Below are 21,612 nucleotides of genomic sequence, written 5' to 3' on the forward strand. Positions count from 1 at the left end.
CCCCCAGGGTCCGAAATTGAGAGACTTAAGTGATTTTCGGACCTCAACCATCCTTTTGCAAATTTTGAAGCTCTTAACACCTTTTGCAAATTTCATCGCTTTTTCAATTTTGGCTCCAAGGTCCGAATTTGAGGTTCTAAGTGAATTTCGGACCAAATAACATATTTTGCGAACTTTTAAAAAGACTTCGGACCTCTGGACGCTTTTTGCAACACTTCGCATCTTTCAGTTTTCGCCCCAGGGTCCGAATTTGGGCATTTCAAGTGATTTTCGGAGTTTTCAAGCGTTTTTTTGCAAACTGGGAATATTTTCGGACCTAAACCCATCTTTTGCAATATTTAAAAGCATTTTCAGACCAAGGAGGAAACTTTGAATTATGAAATTTTTGCTTGAGGGTCCGAAATTCGGCTCCCTGGGTGATTTTAGCAACCTTTTAACCTTGTGAAATTTTAACCTTTTGGCCTCTAGGTCCGAAATTCAGCCCATAAGGCATTTTTGGGAACTTAAGTAAAATTTCGGACTCCAGACCAGTTTTTTGCTAGACTCTACAAATTTGTATTTCGGAGGCTTCGGAATTCTAAGGCACTTGGGCAAGTTTCGCAGCCTCGACATTTTGGCCTGGAAATTTGTTCCTTCACTAGCAGGCGAAAATCATCTTTTACTCAAATCCCACAAACATTGCGGAGACAAACCTTATGCAATCTACTTCGTAGCTGTTGTGCGAAAAGTGGTGACTTTGGTCCTCGTGCGACCTTTAGACGCACTGCTCTTGCTTGGCGGGCTTCGCCAATTTCTATCACCTTACGCCTATCCAAGGCGATTTTCAAAATTCCGAACAAACTCTTGGCACCGTAGGGCTAGACTAGCCGGGTGGACTCATCGGCTTTTTTCTTTGACATCATTACTTAATAGACCAGCCGCGGACTTGCTTGAAAGGACGTGAGACACTCTGCGTGAAACTCAACAGGGCGAGGATGAAAGGCTCAAAAAAAAACAAGAAGGGGGACCCTGTCGGCGACAGGGAGACACTATGCTCTGATATCATGAAATGATAATTCATTATATTTTAGTTACAAAGGAGATGAAGGCTCTTTAAAGAGATTATAAGATCTTTCCATAATGAAAACGATTGAGAATAGAAACATGAATGACAGAAAAGAAACTTCCTAAAACTAACTAGAGACGAAAGACATAAACGAAAGTTTCTAAATACTAACTAAATGACTAAGATGACCATTATATCAATATTACAATATTATTTCAATATAAACCACTTCAACTTTAATAGAAAAAGAAACATAAATGAAAAGTTTAAACTTGGATTGGTCATGTTATTTACCTTAAGTTACCTTTGTTTGACAACAAAAGTGCTGGTTGCAGTTGAAGTCACACAAAAATTGAAAAATAATTTTCCACCACAAATATCTACCCTAAGCCATGTCTAGACACCTAAAACACCTTCCAATTATGAAACGAGATTGCAAAATCTATCCCCTGAAGTGATAGTAGATATTGAAAACCTTGACCCCCCCAAAAAAGATATAAAAGAAGCATGGCGTTATTATTTTTTCACCAAGCAATTAATTTGAGCAATGAGTGCTAGAGTGACCATTGGTGGTGACATTTTAGGCAAAAATCAGGGTTATAACTTTTGGAATCTAGTGCTTTGTCGTATTAGAGATCACGGGGAACAAGATCTAAAGAACTTTAATTTTGACTTAAGTTCAATACAAGCTAGATGGAGGAGACGTCTAGTTAGCCACCATTTTCATTCTAGTGATAATTAGCCATCATTTTTGTTCCATGCAGGTGATAATATTTTGTTTTACAAATTTAAAATGTGGTATAAAGGAGTATAACCTAGATAATTTGTTACAAAATATTGTCACTTGTGTGGCAAAGGACTTCTATTCAATAATAAGGTGCATTACTGAACTAGCTTTAGGACTGAACAAGATATGGGGGTGAGTGATCCCAAGATTCAATATTGGAGGCAATATTGGTTTGTTTGGAGATCTCTCTTTCAACCACAAACAATAGTGTTGGTTATTAATTCGAGGCTTGCAATTTAAATAAATATGCTTTATAAAGTTGGTTTGAAATTGTAGGAACCTTCAATGGTTCTTGGTTGTGGATGAACTCTTGACAGGGAAGTGTTGATGTGGCTAAAGTCGCGTTACCAATTCTCTCCAGTCAACACAGAATAAAATGCTGAGTATCCTATCCTCTCTTGAATAAGGAAATCCCTAACGCTGTTATGAATGATCAAAGAGGACAACCTCAAGGTTCCAAATGTCAGGTCTTGACTAGGGGATAGCTCAGCGGTTTGATGTGTTTTGCTGGTAAACACGAGGGGGCCTACATTTACAACAAGCTGGCTTGCATCTGACGATGCTGCGATTCTCAGACTGGGAAATAAATAACAAAGGAGAAGGGTTTAGGGATCCTAAGTACAGTGATGGTAACAACTAGTGCTATGGGTAGACAGATTTCCATAAACCAATTCTTGTTTCGCCAGAGACACCCTCACAACTCAATAAGAATAGTGCAAGTTCCAAAGGATAAATGGATTTTCAAACTTTGAATTCTAGCGCAGCGTGAGGCAGACACCTATAGTTGAACTAAGCACAATAATAATGTTCAGATTAACCATACACGATGACCTACGATCAGCAGGCCCCCAATGGTATGAACCGGAAACCTCATCAAATATCCCCCACACTTCACCATTAAAACCACTGAACTCTAACTAGTTAAATGAAAGAAACCAGCTGAAGGGAAATCATGCAAACAGGAGAAAACAAAAATAACAAACACCATACTTCAATGTTCATATATTGATTTCAATTGCCATTACAACAACTTCTTCCAACAGTTCTATTCTACTCCTAATCTACAAACTACAACTACTTCTAACTATCTAACCTTCTAGTTGTCTAAAAATTCTAACCCTTTGCAAAAGAGAGGCTTTGGCCTTTTATAGATTTTACAATTTTGAATCAAAGTCCAGGATTTAAACCATCCAAGGGCTCTGATTTGCCTTTTGGAAGCTTGGCAACTTTAACCCATGCCTAGTTATTTTCATAACCGCCAACCACATTCTCAACCACTTCCTCAACTACCTACAACTATTTGGCATCAATTTGGTCAATCAGGTAGCTGAGGAATAACTGACCCATGTCCCCTTGTTTTAAATGCATTAAACGGGGCCCACAGGCAATCCTTTTACAATAAAGAAAAAAACAATTTTTATAAATAAACTGATTTTTTGGAATCGTTTGCTGTGTGATTTTCGAGGGTGTATACTTTTGTAGCATTGTGAGTGTAATCACCAACCTTTAATTTCGAAACAACACTGCTTTGATATTTCTGCATTGTGGTTGTATCCTTCATCTGGTTGAATTGATGATCACCATGCTTGTGTTTAAGGCCTTCACTTTCTAGCTTGATTACGATCGCATCTTCAATCTATGCTTTAGGTTTCCTCTTAATTCCTTGCAGTGGCATCGATCTACAAAAGCGAATTTAAATTGAATCAATCACCTTGAAAAATTGAAGTAATTTTGACAAATATTAAATGTTTTCAAGGCAACGGTGGGCTTTGAAAATGAAAGATGTTTGCTTTTAAAACAATTTGAATCCCCTTTACTTCATTTCGCTTTCGACTTAAGATCGTGCCACCTTAAAGGGGAAAACTTAGGCTATTTTATGCAAATGTGCAAGATGTTTCCTTTATAATTTAACTTAATGTTTTCCTTTCAAGGGGATTTTTAGGTGATTAGAGCCAAAGTGCGAGAAGCCTTTTAAAATTTCATTCAATCTCCCTAAGGGAAAACTTAGGCGATTTTAGGTGAAAGTGCAAAATTCACTTTAAGGGGAAACTTCGGTATTTCTAGGCAAAAGTGCGAAATGAATTGCCTTGGTGTTTCAAAACATCTTTCCTTTCTTCACTTTATTTAAGTTTTAGCACTTTAAGGGGAAACTTCGGTGATGAGAGGCAAAATGCAAATGGATGCTTTGATGTTTAAAATTCTTTTGACTTGAATTTGCCTACCTCTTGAGGGAGAAGTTCGGTGTTTTGAGGACGAAATGTTTCATTTAAAAACCTTGCTTTATTTTATCGACTCCATGAATGTTGACTTTGGGTTTAATTAGGGTTATTTGAAGGCGTTGGAGGAATAAAGTAATTCACCTTATAAAGCTTAAAGCCCGATCTTATACTTCTTTCACTTATATTTCAAAATGCCCCCCTTTGGTATATTTTCGGTTATTGCAAGGCTTAGGGTTTTTCTCGGCAATGAAGGCACAAAAATAAAGAGGCAACCTCAAATTCTCGACACCATTCAATATTGCAGTCCATTTCGCATTTCGGTATTTTTGCAGGCATTTTCGAGGGGATTTGAAGGCAATGAAAGGTCTAGATTTTTCAGCGAACACAAAAAGCGCGGGGAAAATGAAAATGATTCGACCTAAACAACACTGGAACTCTCCTTATCGACCTCAAAATAACCGAAGTTTATCATTTTTGTTTACCTTCTGAAGCGCTTTTGGGTTTTATTGGGATTTTCAGAGGCAAGGGAGAGAGAAACGCTTTGACTCCAAATCGACTCCCTTTACTTCGGCTCATCTCATACTTGGCTAATGAAGGCAAAATTTTGAAAAGAGTTTATTGAACACTAGGACTAAATGCCAAAAAACTCCTTGTCTCCATTTCGCATTATCGGCTACTTTCTTTCATTCTCTTTCAATCGGGGTTTGTACTTCTGGAAAGGCTTCGCATTTTGCCCGACTTCTATGGGATTTTGGTCAGCATTTGGAGGAGCTTGGGATTCTTTCGGGTTTGCTGAAGGTGGCTCGCTTTGAAGGCAAAATAACACAGGCCTCTCTCTCTCTCTCATTCTTTCTTTCAATTGAGCAGATCACAAAAGCAGGGCTCCCTGTCACAAGACGCGGTGCGTGTGCGACGCGCACAACAAGAAGCAATTGAGGCATAAGGAGGCGGTAAAGGAAATGTAAAAGACCAAGGGAATAGGAGGAGCCAAAGATAGAAAATAGACAAAGGGTTGGGGCTTCCAATGTTCTTGGAACTTTTTTGAACCTCGACCAGGAACCAAGAACTAAAATTTCGGTTACAAGTTCCTACACATGATGAAGATAGCGAAAGGTTAGGTGGGTTCTTGACATAGAGAAACCAAGGGAGGCCCAATTGCAAAGAACAAGGAAAGGAAACAAGGCTTAGAAGCTCCGATGATTCTTGCAATCATGAGAACCTTCGATGGTTCCTGGTTCCTAGGAAACCCTTGGCAAAAGCATTCAACAAGTGCCCAAGGGAAGAAAGCACAAAGAAGATCAAAGAGTTGGAGCTCTCCATGGGTTATCGGAATTGTGGGAACCTTCAATAGGTTCGAGTTCCTATCATTCTCTCTAATCAAAGGGTGCACAAGAAAAATAAAGAAGGCAAGTGATATGCAGGAAATGAGATCCCAGCCTAGTAATGCAAACTAAGATTTCCAATCTCCATTGCCTATCATTAGGAGCATAAACTAGATTCAACTGCAATCCTAATAGGAGAGCTGAACACTATGTGTTTGACTCCTTTTGGTTTGTAATGGACTTGAGATTGTGAAGTTTGTGTAAATGAACTAGGTTGAATGATAGGAAATTTATGATTTTCAGCATAAACAGTAAGATATAGAACTAGAAATCAATAGAGTAGTAGAGATAAAAAATTAGGAGACAGAGAGGAACCTGTAGTGGCAATCTGGAGCAAAAAATGTTGCACACAAGAGTAGGGCATCCCAGTCTAAGAGCGCTTTCATTAGCAGAAGGTTCCAAATTCTGAATCAAATGGCTATGTAGATCTGTCTCTTCGAAAATCAGCCAAACAGTACTAGACATTGGAGTAGGGTGTTTAAATCCAAGGGTTTTCGCTTGTTTGAAAGCTGGATCTATCTATCTTAGTTTGCTTTGCAATCTTGTAACCTCCTCTGTTGTCGGATCTGACCTTGCACATATGGAAAATGGGGAAAAAATGGCCGTGTTGTATAGGGGCTTGCCTAAGTCAAACTCCATATTGATGTTCCCACCTCCACAATAGCTATGATTAATGGAAAAGAGAGCTAATGCTTAGGGAGGACAGAGGCTAAATTATAATAGAAATTCTGAATTGACAAGATTATACCATAGGATTGATGATGGTGGGGATGCAAACCTCTTTAGAAAAGTCCTCCAAGTGTGGATGCAATAACGTGATAAAACATAACATAATCCATCATGAAATCATACTTGAAGATAGGTTGCTGTAGCTTGCTGCTCTTTGTACTTAGATGTACTCTTCATTGATTTGAATTAGGACTCTTGAATAGTGATAATAGATTTCGTGAATGATAAATATTGCAATTTATAGGGTTCTCAAGGGAGTTTGAATTTAGGTTGACATCCAACAATCAAATGAAAATATCGAGATCGAATCACAAATTATGGGAACAGACACTTGCACATGTTCGAATTTGGGCACCTTTTGGAGGGAGGTGCCCTAGTCCACTTAGACTAGGCTATTGGGCACGCTAGTCCTCTCAAATAGGGCTAGAGAAGGTGGTGGTAGAGTATCAAGACCTAGGACATAGGATCTGGTCTCAATATTAACACATGACAACATTAGGATAGGAGAAGGTCCAAATTGGCTTAAAATGGCCTAGGAGAAGGCACACTAAACTAGAGTGCGAAATTGTAATGGTTTACAATTTACTACACTACAAAAAGGCGTTGAAGCTTCCCATGGTTCATGCAACTGCAGGAACCTTTAATAAGGTTCCTAGTTCTTGCCCAACATTTGACAAAGGTAAAGACAAGGCGAAAAAGGTGAGGCCAAAGGAACATAAGGTAAGGGGGGTGAGATGAGAAAACAAATAGGGTTGGGAGAAAAGGAAAACAAAGAAGAAAAAAGTGATCAAAGGATTTAAAGGTTGTAGGAACCTTTGGGACCTTTGATAGGTTCCCAATGCTGGTCCAAGTCTCAATAAACAGGAAAAGAACAGGGCAAAATGTAGTGGAATGACAAGACCTCCAGTTCCTGCAACCATTGGAACTTTTGATGGTTCTCAATTTCAAGGAACTTTCAAGTGAAGGTCGAGTAAGCAAGACAAAAGCAACGCAGTTCCAATGTAGGAAAGGAAAGAGGAAGGAAGTGACAAGAGTTCTCATAGTTCTCAAAACCATGGGAACCTTCGCCTTGGTGTGATTTTTTTGGTCTATAGGATATTGCAAAAGTTTTAGGGCTGTTGGGATATATGCATATCCTGATTGAAGTTCCACTTTTTGACCAAAACATTGGCAAGCCTCACATCCCAATAGAGGTCAAAGCCTCGCATCTCGATGATGGTCAAATTTTCGTAATGTGCCAAGAAGGAAAGAGGTATTTCCAAGGATGACCAAGGGAAGAAGAAATAAATGAAAAGAAAGGAAATATTTTTATGGGAGGTTGGGTGATTCTTGGAACTAGTGGAACCTCTATCTAGTTCCTAGGACTTGTTCTTTCACCAAATCATGCCATTTACCTCACCTACTCCTTCTATAGGGCCATTAGCATGCAACCACTCCTGCAACTACCCAAATCTTACACTGTAGGGACTCAATGAGGGATTTTAATGAATTTTGGTGCAATCTTTTGAGAAAAAAACAACGCCCATGTTTCATTCATTGTTGTAGACTCACATTTGGTCAAGTAGTCATTCTTGGGCCGTGATTTTCAACTAATTTCATGGGGTTTTTTGTACGTCCTTCAAAATCATCAATGTGGGAGTGTGCTCGTGGTGTTAGAATGTTTTCAATGCCTAAACCTTGAGATTTTTGTGCATGTGTCCAATTTTGGAAAGGCCATTACTAGGGTTTCTCTCCCTGCCATGGCCTCTCACCTATGCCATTTTGAGGATTAAAAGACATTTTGCATTCACTGTAAAGGGTTCTTCCAGTGTTTCTCTAGTAGAATATATGTATTTTTGTATCTTCTGCAATTGAAAGCTGGCTTCATACCTCTGTGTTAATAAATATACTTTTTACCTCTTCTCACATCTTTCATATTATGCAAATCTTCTTGCCTCTATGATTGTATGATTGTTTCTATGTTTTCAATGTTTATATGTTGTGTTAAACTTGTTTGCAGGAGCTAACTATGGGCTAACTCTTTCCTTCTTAGAGCTTGCCAAACCCTAACCTCTATACAAATCTCTGGGCACTCATATGACAGGGAACTGTGTGAGTTCCTTCGGCAATATGATTAATCCTGTGTGTTGTTGTTAGTAGGAAGAAACACTTTTAATCTAGTTACACCACCCCCCTTTATTTTCCCACATTTTAGGTTTATTTAGTGTTGTATTGGATCAACACTTTGCATCTAAATCAGAAAGGAAGCTGACTTTCTTCGAAGGTTTGATCTCATACTAAAAACACCTAAAAACTAAATGGGTTGGATTGTCATTGCAAATGTAGTGCATTGCTTTTAGTTGTTTTGGATATTTTAACCAAAGAAGCAAACATCGGGAAAAAATCGCGATCAGTCGCGATTAATCGGGGATCGGGAAGGTTTACGATCTTTTCCTGAAAAAAATCGCATAAAATCGGTCAACATTTTTTTCACGTTTTTCAATGTTCGTTTCCCGATAAATCATGAAAAAATCGCAGGATTAATCTAGTAAAAAATCGTAGATTAGAAAACAGCCGCGAAACCTTAAAACGCAATGAAAAGGCACAAAAATGATTTAAAAATGTTTGCTGGTGTGGGGTTGCATGTTAATGACATCACTCCCTCATCGAGGGGATAGCACCTTTCAAGATCAATAACCTATTGGCAACTGATGAGCAACTGATTGTACGTTTCAATGGTGGGGGGAGGGTGTGTTTGGTTGATGACGTTGCGTTGCAGCTTAACAATGTTTTTCTCAGTTTTTATTCGGTGTGAAGGAAAAGCCGAGAATGCGTACGAGTAAAGCTGGATCGCAAAAAGAAAAGTTCGATCTATTTGAAATGAGAATTTAGTTCTGCTTTTAATTTTTCGATTAATATTTATAATTTTTACTCACATTATACTTCGCGTGATTTAATATTAACATTAATATAAATTTCAATATTTTTAAAATAATTAATAAAATCACTCTTACATTTAAATTAAAAATTAAAATAAATAGAATATAATATAATTAACTATTAACAATAAATAATAATTAAATATTTCATTATTTAAATCTGAATGTAAAATTAGAATAAAATATATTAAATATAATTAAAAAATATACATATATGTAAAATGTAAGTCTTAACTATTAATCATTGTTAGTATATTTTTCAATTATATTTAATATATTAACAACAATTAATAGTTAAGAATATATATTAAATATAGTTAAAAAATATACTCACAATGATAAATAGTTAAGAATTATATTTTATAAATATATATAAATTATAACGCTTAATTATAAATCATTGTTATTATATTTTTTAATTATTTTAATATATTAATCATGATTAATAGTTAAGAATAACAATGATTAATAGTACATATGCCCTTGAATATTAAAAAATAAAAAAAATGATTATTTTTTATAAATTTTTTATGTTTTTTTGTAATCCGATTTTTTCCTTATTTTTTGAAAAAATCTTCTACTTTTGGTTTGCCGATTAATTCTTCAAACGATTAATGCTTCTTTGATTTTAACAACCATCTCCTCGCCATTCCAAAAGTTTGGGAAGTTTTTTGCTATCTTTGAAACCTTGTCACTTCCTCCCCAGAATCCCCCATCTTGAAAACTTGGAGAAACACCACTTTTTCAGTTTTAAGACCAAAATTGCACTTTTTGACCTTTTTCACCAGTTTTGGCGCTTTTGTCACTTTTTGATGATTAGCCAAAATATGTGCGCTTCATGTGCTTTTGCCACTTTTATCAGCTCTCCTTTATATACTTTTTCATTTTTAAGACCGAAAGCTTACTTTTTTGAGCTTCTCCACTTTTGCCATTTTTGACCTAAAGTGCACTTTTTGATCTGCTATGCCATGTTTCCACTTTTTACTTATGCAATTTTTCACCTTTTAGACGAGAAGGGCACTTATTGACTTGTTTTGCCATTTTCCAATTTTCACTTGTGCACATTTTAGACCAACTATACTTTTTGACCTGTTATTCCATTTTCCACTTTTTACTTATGCACATTTTAGACTGAAAACATGTCTTTCGAACTTTTTTTGGCTTACCACATTTTATTTATTCACTTTTTAGACCAAAAGAGCTCCTTTCGACCTATTTTGCCACCTTTGGTGGTGTGGCCAAAACTATGTGCATTGCTTTCTTCTGCCACTTTTCTTGTATTGAACTATTGGGCAAATAGTACAAAGGTGTGTGCTTTAGTCATCTTATCCAGCCTTTTTTATGAATTTTTGGGCAAATTGTACAAAGGTGCACGCTGCAGTCATCTCTGCCACTTTTTTGTTTTGAACTTTTGGGTTAATTGTACAAAGGTGCTTGCTTTAGTTATTTCTACCATTTTTTGAAATTTTTGACCTTTTTCTTGCATCTGAGCTGTGATCTCTGTCTTGTCTGATGCATTGGAAAGTGTCTTCTGTTGGCTATGAAATGACACTAATTAGAGCTTAATCCATAATGATTAACTGGATGAGAAATGATCAGTATTTTGACATGAAAAATGATTATAAATGAGTTCTTTTGTATACGTACAACAGAATTTATATTCATTAACTTTTGCGCTAAAAAGCCAAAAAATTGGTAACATGTACAGACCTGACTAGGTTTAATCAGTCATTGTGGTGACCAATTGCATCAACCAGGTCTAACAACTTGGTACGAATTCTAAGCATCTTATCATCTCATAAGTACATTGTTGACTCCAGAAGTTTGGCTTATCACACCACACAGTAGTTACTGTATAAATGCACTGGATCATCTTATGTCCTGATCTTTTGTTTCGACTTTTTTTGTAAACAGATTATTGAAATTGCCAGCGATCTTACTCATGAACTTAAGGCTTATGAATGAATTGATCCTAATAGCCTTGGTGACAATCACTATGTAAAGTTATTTGGATGAAGATATTACTGATAAATATTGAACTTTTAACAAATTCAAGATAGATCCTAACTTACCATATAGCTTGTATGGCAACATTGACAGGCTGAATCAGATATATAGAAACATGCCGCACAGGCAAGGTGCATATGTCTTTATGTGAGTTCTTGTCTTCAATAATCCAATGCCAAAGAAGCAATTTCAACTGTATGCATGCATGGGTGGACAAATAAATTCAAGTAGCTGTAGCCTCAATGTTTTTGTTGAGTTGAACTTTGAGTTTTGCACCGAAGTTTGATATGTAATCCCTTAAGCAAGACGAACCCATTGCCTAACTATTTTGATCACCAGAAGACTTATTTCTTGGATTTGAGCTTAACTTGTTTATGATTGGCATACTTTCATTTATACTTAGAGAAAAATTATTCCCTGCATTTTATATTATTTTTGTTCTTTTCTCTTTTATCTTGGCTCTTGTTTCTTCTATCTGTGATTGTTGGTTCTTCCATTTTAGCCTTACCATTTAATATGACTTATTTAGTATAACTAGATTTTAAGTAATTCATGATAATCTGTAATTGCTTTTGTGCAGGATACATATGAAACGCTCTTCTTCGTTGTGGACCTCCATGCTGTATGGATCTGTTCTGTCCTATCTTGATGGCATTTTATGCTGCAGTATTTGGAAATTATGTTGTAGGATTGTTCCTCAGTTGTTTAATTTTGACTTATGTAGATTACAAGGAATTCATGGACATAATTTTCATATAATTAACAGGAATTGCTTGCCTGTTGTCCATTCCTTATTTTAGGCCATAAATAGAGCACAAGTTATCAGTGTGGTTTGAGAGTGTGTTTCTTAAACAGAAGATAATTTTGAGAGTGGTGTTTTCTATTTTATGTTTGTTCATATTGCTTTTGTGATGTAATAAAACTACTTCCTAAGGATGAAACTTTGATTGGCATTCTCATTTGAAAACTTCATTGGCACCCCTTCAGCTATCATTTGAAACATCTGAATGATAATAGTTGTTTAATTGATTATTTGCAAGGTTTTATTTCACAGATTACTTTACCATATGATGCTGAACAACTGTCAAAGGCTACAAGGGATACAGCAGCTTTATATATGGCTTGTGGAATTGATGTGTCAAAGGTTGTTTTGATCGTTGATTTTGTCTTTGATTTAATTCTAGTCGTCATATATTCTTGACATGACTGTAGCTTTATTTATTTATTTTCTTGGAAAACGCTTTAACGTTTAGATTTTTTTGGCATGCACAGGCTTGCATATTTGTCCAATCACATGTCCAGGCTCATGCAGAGCTTGCATGGTTGCTAAATTGTGTTACACCTATCAGCTGGTTGAACAAAATGATACAGTTCAAAGAGAAATCTCGCAAGGCGGTGCGTCTTTATTGTATGGCTGCATTCCTTTCTGTTTCATATTTTACATTCATGTGTTGTTCTAAGTTGTAAATATAGCTATTGAGTTCTTAGGCACATTGTGAAATGATAATTGATTGTTATTATTTATAAAGTAGAGAAATACTCCTTTTATAAGTAATTACAGAAAATCTTTCCATAACTAACTGAGTGACTTACATAATAGAAAATTACTAAAAACTAAATAAATGACTTAAATGGCCATTATAGCTAAATATTACAATACAACTTTAAATCCCTCCCTTAATGGCTATTCTACTAACCATAAAACTCGGCGACTCGCAAGTTTTTGGCTCAAGTGAGTAATAATGTCATTGACTCACTGAGTTTAAAAAACTATCAATTTTTTCTTTTTCAAGTCTCTCATTCTCTTCATCAGAATATATGCATGAAATATAACATTTAAGTATAAGTCACATTTCAATATGTCTTTTTCCTTTCTTATACTTAAAGTTATATTTCATGTATATATTGGCAGGATGTTTGGGAGTGGTTTCAAATATCTAGGAGTTATAATGCAAATTCTAGGTTTTAGAAGATCTTTTAAATTTTTCAGACTCAGTCAAATTTTAGTAATCAGTAGGCTCTTATCAGCATTCCCTCGCTCTCTCTATCTCACTCACTTCATCTGCCTCGAATTTTAGACCTATCTATCTCCCTATCACTCTTCCTCTATCCCCTCTCTCTACCACTCTCTATCTCATTCTCTCCTTTCTCCCTCAAGATCTAGACCTATCTCTCCACCCCTCACTCTCTCACCGTCAGACCCCTGCGAGGGGTGCTACCCTCAACCTTATTTGGCAAGGTGGAGGAGCCACATCAGACTCCTAGGACTAGACCCTCTAGTTCTATCTCTCCCTTGTTGAATATATGGTGCTCGATTAACCACGGGCACTGATTTGCCCTCCCAGCCATAGACAATACACGATTGTCTCCCCCGAGCACTGCTTATTCTTAATATAGCAGATTGTGTGTTATATCTCTATCTCATTCAAGAGAGAAGATTAATCTTCCTTTATACCTTTTGTGATGCCACTCTTCCAAGTGACACCAATTATAATATATTTAATATAATATAATAATTATACAATATAATTATATTATCACAATATAATCACAATAATAATATAATAATTATATTATCAATTTTAATTACTATATTATCAATAATTATCAATATAATTATATCACAATAATTATATTATCACAACCTTTATGTTGTGTATGTCGGCCTAAAGGAATCCGACCATAGCATCAAAACTCCCTCTAAGATGATTAGGCTGATTAGACCACTTACATATTTGTCTTCCTCAGGTTGGAAGTGATGACCGACGCTGCCAATCTTCTTTACTCTCTCTCAGCTAGGAAGAATACTTCCAGCTGCACAAGACATATCACCTCATTGAGATGTCAACCACAATGGCTACTCTCATAGGATAGATCCAACATGGACAAGAGAGACATATATTAAATATGCAAAGTCAAATGACTACTTGCATATTTATGAGTTGGCCCTTTGAAGGATCAAACCTTAGTTATAACATCTTCAACATTCCCTCTTAGCTAGGTTGGAATCCTTCTTGATATTTACAAGTCATATCACCTCATCGTGATGACTAACACAATGACTACACTCATGTGTATGAAAGAAGCTTATCACCTCATCGTGATAGCATATCACCTCATTGTGATGTTTGACCATCATGGCTACTCCCATAGATGGTGAAAGAAGAGATATCACCTCTTCGTGATATTAACCATTATGGCTTATCCATAGATATCACCTCACGTGATATCCACCATTATGGCTTATATATAGATATATCCTCACATAATATCCACCATTATGGCTTATCCATATATATCACCTCACGCGATATCCACCATTATGGCTTATCCATATATATCACCTCACGCGATATCCACCATTATGGCTTATCCGTAGATATCACCTCACGAGATATCAACGATTATTGTGAGATCGTCACCTCACAATGATGGTAAGATGCACAAGTGTTCATCATTGTGAGATCGTCACCTCATAATGATATTCACCATGGCTCATCCAGAGGGTAAACACACAAGTACAAGAAAAAAAACCACCACAGACTCTCTCACGTGGTGTTGTCACGGTGTCACACACATGACATCCACCATGAACCATATCAAAGGGTGGAGGTAAGGGCTTACACCTCAAGTCTCTCTCAAAGAGATGCATTAACAAGAGTTTACACTTTAAAATTTCTGTCTCAAAGAGAAGAATGCATTAGTATGTAAATAGATCAATGATGTTGAGACTCAATCTCAGCTAGGGCTTCATTCTCCACTATACCAAGCTTATAAAAAAAATTGATGCGACTCCCTCTGAACCTGATATCAACCTTTTGACCTTCTTGTCCAAGGTTGCTTTTGAAGCTGAAATGTTAGGCTCCCTTTGACTGTTGATTCTTCCTCTTCGAAGAGACGTCTGCAGCCACCAACTCAATTTCATGGCAGCAGCCTGTGATGCTTCCTCATAGGATGTATCAAGCTCATCCACCCTTGAATGCAATCTCCATCCTGAAGGCATTTAGAGAGATTAATAATGGTCCAAGACTATCTCGAAAAGAAATATCAATGCTGGAATCATATATGGTTCGCTATAGCATGAATCAATAACTATATGAAAAATTCATGAACATTATTCAACCATGAGAACTTATCTCTTAATTGATTAGTCTTCCTCACAATCTACCAATGTTCTTTCTTAAACTCGCTCAGCATTGAAATTTCCATCCATTTGAATTGATCACACTGAAACATCTAACGATGATCTGATGGCTGCATGGCCTTCGGCCCTCGCCATCACTCATCACCTATCTTTAAAATGTCTTCACCAGAGCTCTAAATCTTCTTTTCAAATCTTAACACACATACTCTTTCTGCACAAATTCTGCCTTATCTTTTACTCAAATATTTCCCTTTATTTCTGCAGGATATCAGCATATTCCTTTCATCAACACCTGTATATTCTTTTTCATATATATGCCATGCATATGACATACACTCTATACACGCCTTGATATTCTTGTTATTCCATATACTTACTGTTTTCTCAGAGATTATTTTTATTTCATACTCAACACACTACTGAGAACTCTTTATTTTCTGAGTTATGATCTTAGAATTGTTCTTTCATGCGTACATATTATTTTAAATTACTCCTCACTCCATACACACATCCACACACACTACAAACCCTCAAATTGATTCTATTTTTCTTATATAGCTTTTACATGGCTTTTCATGAAAGGTTTGCATCCCTACAACCAAACGTTTGTAATGACTATGTCTTTTGTTTACCATTTTAATCAACTTCTTTATTTACTGTAATGAAAAGAATCACGATTTTCTTAAGGGATTCTAATTGCACCTTATATGCTTAACACTGCATAGTCGATAGTGACACCTTTAATCATTTCATAATCACTCCATTTTCTGTGTATATACTTTACCATGCTATGTAATATTTGCTAGGCATTAATTGAACCTTGACATTTAACGGACCAGAGTAATCTTGCTTTGGCAATAATATGGTTGTTCTCTATAGACTATATATTTAAGTTCGATGCTGCTCTCAATGGTAAATTCGTTGCATTACTCAGTTCGATAGAAGATTGTATGCTTGCCAAGTATTCCTGATTCCAATACACTGATTTCCACGCAAGCCACCATCTGTGAAAATATCCAAATATTATTTCTTTGCTGCTGTGGTAATAATATCAGTGATATTAATTTAGTCAGCACCACATTCTTGACATTCTGATGCATTCGGCAAGCAAATATTTTGCTTAGTCGCTACAATCTCTTGTATTACTGTTCGATGCCCGCCTTTCTGTTTTCCGATTCCACAGGACACTGTAGACTTCACGATCTGCAAAGGAATCTCAATCATGAATGATATCTTAATTTTTACGACTCACTGCTTTCTATCAGAATGAGAATCTGATCACTGCCATTACTATTCGCATCCTTGCTTATACTTCACGCAAATGAGTTTTCCCCTATCTATGGTATTTTTGCTTATGTATCATGTAATTTTGCCGCACCGTTGATGAATACGAACCTTCAGCTGCAACAGAAGATGAGTTCGTTGAGGCTTAAGTCGAACACAAAGCAAATCGCCTTCCTTTAATGATCGATTCCCTGTTCTCTTCCGTCAGATGTTGCTACTGTATCAGGGCCTTTTCCCGCGTTTCGTACCCGCTCTGATACCATGTTGAATTTATGGTGCTCGATTAACCACGGGCACTGATTTGCCCTCCCAGCCACAGACAATACACGATTGTCTCCCCCGAGCACTGCTTATTCTTAATATAGCAGATTGTGTGTTATATCTCTATCTCATTCAAGAGAGAAGATTAATCTTCCTTTATACCTTTTGTGGTGCTCCTTTACCAAGGGACGCCACTCTTCCAAGTGGCACCAATTATAATATTATTAATATAATATAATAATTATTATATTAACATATAATATAATAATTATACAATATAATTATAATATAATTATATTATCACAATATAATCACAATAATAATATAATAATTATATTATCAATTTTAATTACTATATTATCAATAATTATCAATATAATTATTATAGCACAATAATTATATTATCACAACCTTTATGTTGTCTATGTCAGCCTAAAGGAATCTGACCATAGCATCAACACTCCCTCTAAGCCGATTAGGCCAATTAGACCACTTACATATTTGTCTTCCTCAGGCTGGAAGTGATGACCGATGCTGCCAATCATCCCCTGGTTTTCACTAAGCTGGGAAGAGGAAGATGTAAAATGTTTTGATGTAATAGTTACTTTTAGTTTTACAAAAGCAATTTGTTATTTCATTTTGTTTTAGTCTGTCAACCATCGACATTCCACAAGAGGATGCCATTTTCTACCCAATTTGCATTTAAATCAATCAAATATATCTAGACTCAGCTTGTTTCTTTTGTGTACTCATTTGACTCATTGGATGCATCTCCTCATTGAATTTTGCAAAAAAATGCATTTCTAATTAAATTTAAGCAATATTTATAGTTGAGTTTTTTGTTGAGTTTTTGTTTAGTTTTCACCGAGTTTTTTTTTCGGGCCTTGGCAAGTTTTCGTTTTTGGCAAGTAGTTCAACTATGCTACTAACTACCATGCATAAGACTTGTCATGATTTGCTGGTCTTTTGGCCATGAATGCATAGAAGGTTGACTCCTCTTTTGAATGCTCTGCGACATGAACTTGCTATTGGCACCCTCCTTGGTTGGATTTTCAATCAACCTACCGCTTTTTGTAGAACTTCTTCATATGACCCAATTTACCACAATAGTGACACCCTCCCGCTATCTAGAGACACAAAAAAACGAGTTAAAAAACTTCTTAAATACCTTATATTTTTGTTGATAAAAAAAGAAAAAAAGAAAACCTTAAACGCATGATTTGTCTTTAAAAAATCATCCAAAACTTCTGAATACCCACATTTTTTTGGAAAATCACACTAAACCTTCACCATTATGGAATTCCACAATTTTGCCAAAAATTGTCAAAAGCAACAATACCCTTGATTTTGTAAAAAAAATCATCAAAAACTTTTGTAGAAGAGCACCATTTGCCCTAGAAACCCTAGGTGTGACCCAAAAGAAGCTGTAAGAAACCACAATTTTATATTAATCAAAACAATTTTTTCGAAGACGAAAAGCCACAATTTTTTCCAAAATTCATCAAAAAGCCGTTGTACAGTACCACAATTTTGTGGAGAAATCATCAAACCCTTGATAAGGAAAACGAAAACCCACGATTTGTTAAGAAACCATGTGATGTAGGGGCATCAACCCTCTTCCTTTTTTTGTCTTTTGTTTGGTTTAAGTTCTTTGTTTCAATTTTGGTTTGTTGGGATGTTTGGAGCCAGCTTCTGCTCTGCTTCTCTTACCCCATTCTTTTCCCCAAGTCAACATGGTTCCAAAAGAAATCAGTTGGCATGTTATACTCGGGGTTTCCTTGTTCTTAGTAGATTCAATTGTTACACTACACCAATCAATCCTTCTTGTTTGGTGATAGTTGGTAGCTATGGAAGTTGGGGGAATAGTGGAAAAGGAAACTAACATAACAAAAAATGTTGGAGAGGGATTGGTAAGAAAGAGAGGAAGGCAGATTGTTTCTATTTGGGAGAGGTTTCGATCAAATTGGATTGGGAAAGAGATTGGCAAAACCAATTTGGAAAGGGAGTCTTGGATTGACAAAGTGTGGGAGAGTTGGCGTCGATTTGTTTGGAGACCAATTGGATTGGATGAGTATGTTCTTGCTTGATAGAGCAAACTGATCAAGGTTCTTTGCCATCTTTTTTGGAAATGGACAGAGAAGACCGGTTTGGAGTAGTAGAATAATTAATTCTTAGTCACTTACCTTTTTAGTTGTTCTATTAATGTTCATTTAGTTCATCATTTAGTTTTTTAGTTCGTTTAGTCTTTTGAGTGCAACTATTGCTTTTTTTATAAGAACATAGTTTGCTTTTTAGATTTTAGATTTTAGCTTTTTAGCTTCATGTTGAAGCTTTAGATTAACAGTTCGTTCTTTTTAGAACATTATATTGTAATTCCTTTATATACGCTGTATATTTGTAATTAATTCATTCGATTATCTATTCAATTATTTTTCATGGTATCAGAGCAAGTCGATGGGCTTTTTTAGAGTTTGGTGATTTTTTTAATAAAAATTCGTGACCTCCTTTCTGGAATTTATTCCATAATTTTAAAATTGTTAGTGAAATTTCCAGAGTTTTTCTATTCGAGGGTTTGCCCGCAATTTTCTGCGAGCTTCAGTATTTCCTGCATGGAGACATTTATAGTTTCTCTATAATTTGCATTTTCTGTTCGCGAGAGGGTTTCTTCTTCCTTTTCCGGATCGTGGGTTTCAGTTTGTGTTTCCCGTTTATGAATTCTGTTTCAAGGGTCATTCTTTTGCAACCCGCGTTTTCGTGATTTTGTTTGAGAAAAATCGTGATTTTTTATGTGCAGTATCTGCGTGCGACAGCAGTGGCAGCCGTGTTTCCTTCCACGTCGGGTCTTCTCTCTGTGCATGTGCGCGTAGCTGCATTCATCTTGTGCAAAACATTTTTTCGTGAGTTTTTTTCTGGGCATTTCCGGTGGTGATTTTTCTTGTGCGCGATTGGTCGGTTTTTTTTTTTTCTGATGGCCCGTGTTTTTTGTGGGTGGTTTCGGTGCCATTTCAACCTGTTACTACGCCCATGATTTTTGTTCTGTGTTTTTTTTCGGCACGTTTTTTGGCCGTGTTTTGTTCTCTATGACCTATGAAAAAGGGCAATGGGAGTTTTTTTTTTTGCCACCTGTTTTTCGCAATTTGTCTGCAGTTTTCTGATGGGTTTGATAGAAGTCGTGATGCAACGACTAGGTGTTTTCCATGCGCGATTTTCGTGATTTTTTTTTGTTCCACCCCTACTGGTGTTCCTTCGTGACTCTTTGCGGATTTTTTCTTAGTGGCGTCTAGGTGGATGGAAAAAAATATTATCTAATGGTTATTATTTTTTCCTAAAAAATCATTCAGTGGGCTTTATAATTTTTATCTTGTGAAAAAAATTATTTGTTGGAATTTTAATAATTTTTGTCCTTAAAAGATTCCCGTGGTTTTTTTTTATAATTTTTCACCTCAAAATAATTATTTTCGGGTTTTATTAATTTTTTCCACGAATTTTTTTTTGGATTTTCTGGTTTTTTTTGCCATAAAAAATTATGGTCTTTTTTCACAATTTTTTAGGAAAAAATTGTTTGTAGGTTTTCATGATGTTTACCTAAAAAATTATCTGAGAGTTTTCACGATCTTTTCTTGAAAAATTGTTTGTGGGTTTTCACGATTTTTTCCTCAAAAATTGTTTGTTGGTTTTTTTGATTTTTTCCTCAAAAATCATTTGTAATTCGCGAAGTTTGCATGAGATTTTTGATTCACAAAGTTCTTAGGTTTTGACAGTTTTTTCCTCAAAAATCATGCTTTGTTGCAGTCAGTTTTGAGTTGCACCTAGAGTTGCTGAGGTGAACATCTGCAACAGTGTTATCTTGCAATCTGTTTTGGAGTTGCTGGAGAAAACAATGCTTAGTGTTCTTCTGCAAAAGTTTTTGCCTTTTTTTGTCAAAATCATGTTTGTTGCTCTTTCGAGGGTTTGACGATTTTTCCTAAAAAACATGGTTTCAGTCTCAGTAATTCACATGTGACAGCTCTATATCACATTTGAGGGTTACATCTGCTGGATAGAATCAACTATACTTGGTCATTAACACTTTGCAGTTACTGGAAGGGTCTCTGCAGCAGCAGAGTGTTCTTGTGTTTGTGATCAAAAGACCCCTGCAGTGTCTTCTCTCAGGTACTTAGTTGATACAGTGACCCTTAAGGGAGGGTATTAGAATAATTAATTCTTTTAGTTAGTTAGCTTTTTAGTTGTTCTATTAATGGTCATCTAGTTAGTCATTTAGCTTTTTAGTTTGTTTAGTATTTTAAGCACAACTATTGCTTCTTTTATAAGAACGCATAGTTTTCTTTTTAGATTTTAGCTTTTTAGCGTTTTAAGCTTTTTAGCTTTTTAGTGTTTTAAGCTTTTTAGCTTCATCTTGAAGCTTTAGATTAACGGTTTGTTCTTTTTAGAATTCCGTCTTGTAATTCCTTTATATACGTTGTATAATCATAATTAATTCATTCAATTATCTATTCAATTATTTTTCATCGAATGAAGGTGGAGGGATGTCAGGGAGGAATGCGTCTGATTCATTGAGGAATCGAGCTGGAATATATATAAGGATTGAAGAGCCAAACAAATTTGGCTTGGTTCATGAAGACAGGGGGGTGTGGTCGATTCTCTATAAACGTTTTGTCTCCATTTCCAAGAATAAATGTTATTTTGTTTTGCTGATTTGATTTCCAGGATGACCATGAAATATTAATCTATATTCCTCTTATGAGATTGTGATGTTCCTGTCACATCTAGCTATGTGTTGTGTTAACTCTCTCTATGAACTAGCGATTTGTTCAAGTTCCTGAACTTTCTGTCACA

At 35.9% G+C, this 21,612-nt stretch overlaps 1 protein-coding gene across 2 annotated transcripts in view; it reads left to right on the forward strand.

The window, feature by feature from the left end:
• LOC131069850 (tryptophan--tRNA ligase, chloroplastic/mitochondrial) overlaps positions 1-21,612 on the forward strand; it is a 154,227-nt gene that overhangs the window by 75,131 nt on the left and 57,484 nt on the right. For both annotated transcript variants that reach the window (XM_058005428.2, XM_058005429.2), the window contains exons 4-6: positions 11,668-11,709; positions 12,142-12,231; positions 12,360-12,482. In XM_058005428.2, coding sequence (XP_057861411.1) covers positions 11,668-11,709; positions 12,142-12,231; positions 12,360-12,482 — 255 coding nt within the window. The remainder of the gene's footprint in view (positions 1-11,667; positions 11,710-12,141; positions 12,232-12,359; positions 12,483-21,612) is intronic.

The sequence above is a fragment of the Cryptomeria japonica genome, chromosome 6, assembly GCF_030272615.1.
Source record: "Cryptomeria japonica chromosome 6, Sugi_1.0, whole genome shotgun sequence".
Taxonomy (NCBI): domain Eukaryota; kingdom Viridiplantae; phylum Streptophyta; class Pinopsida; order Cupressales; family Cupressaceae; genus Cryptomeria; species Cryptomeria japonica.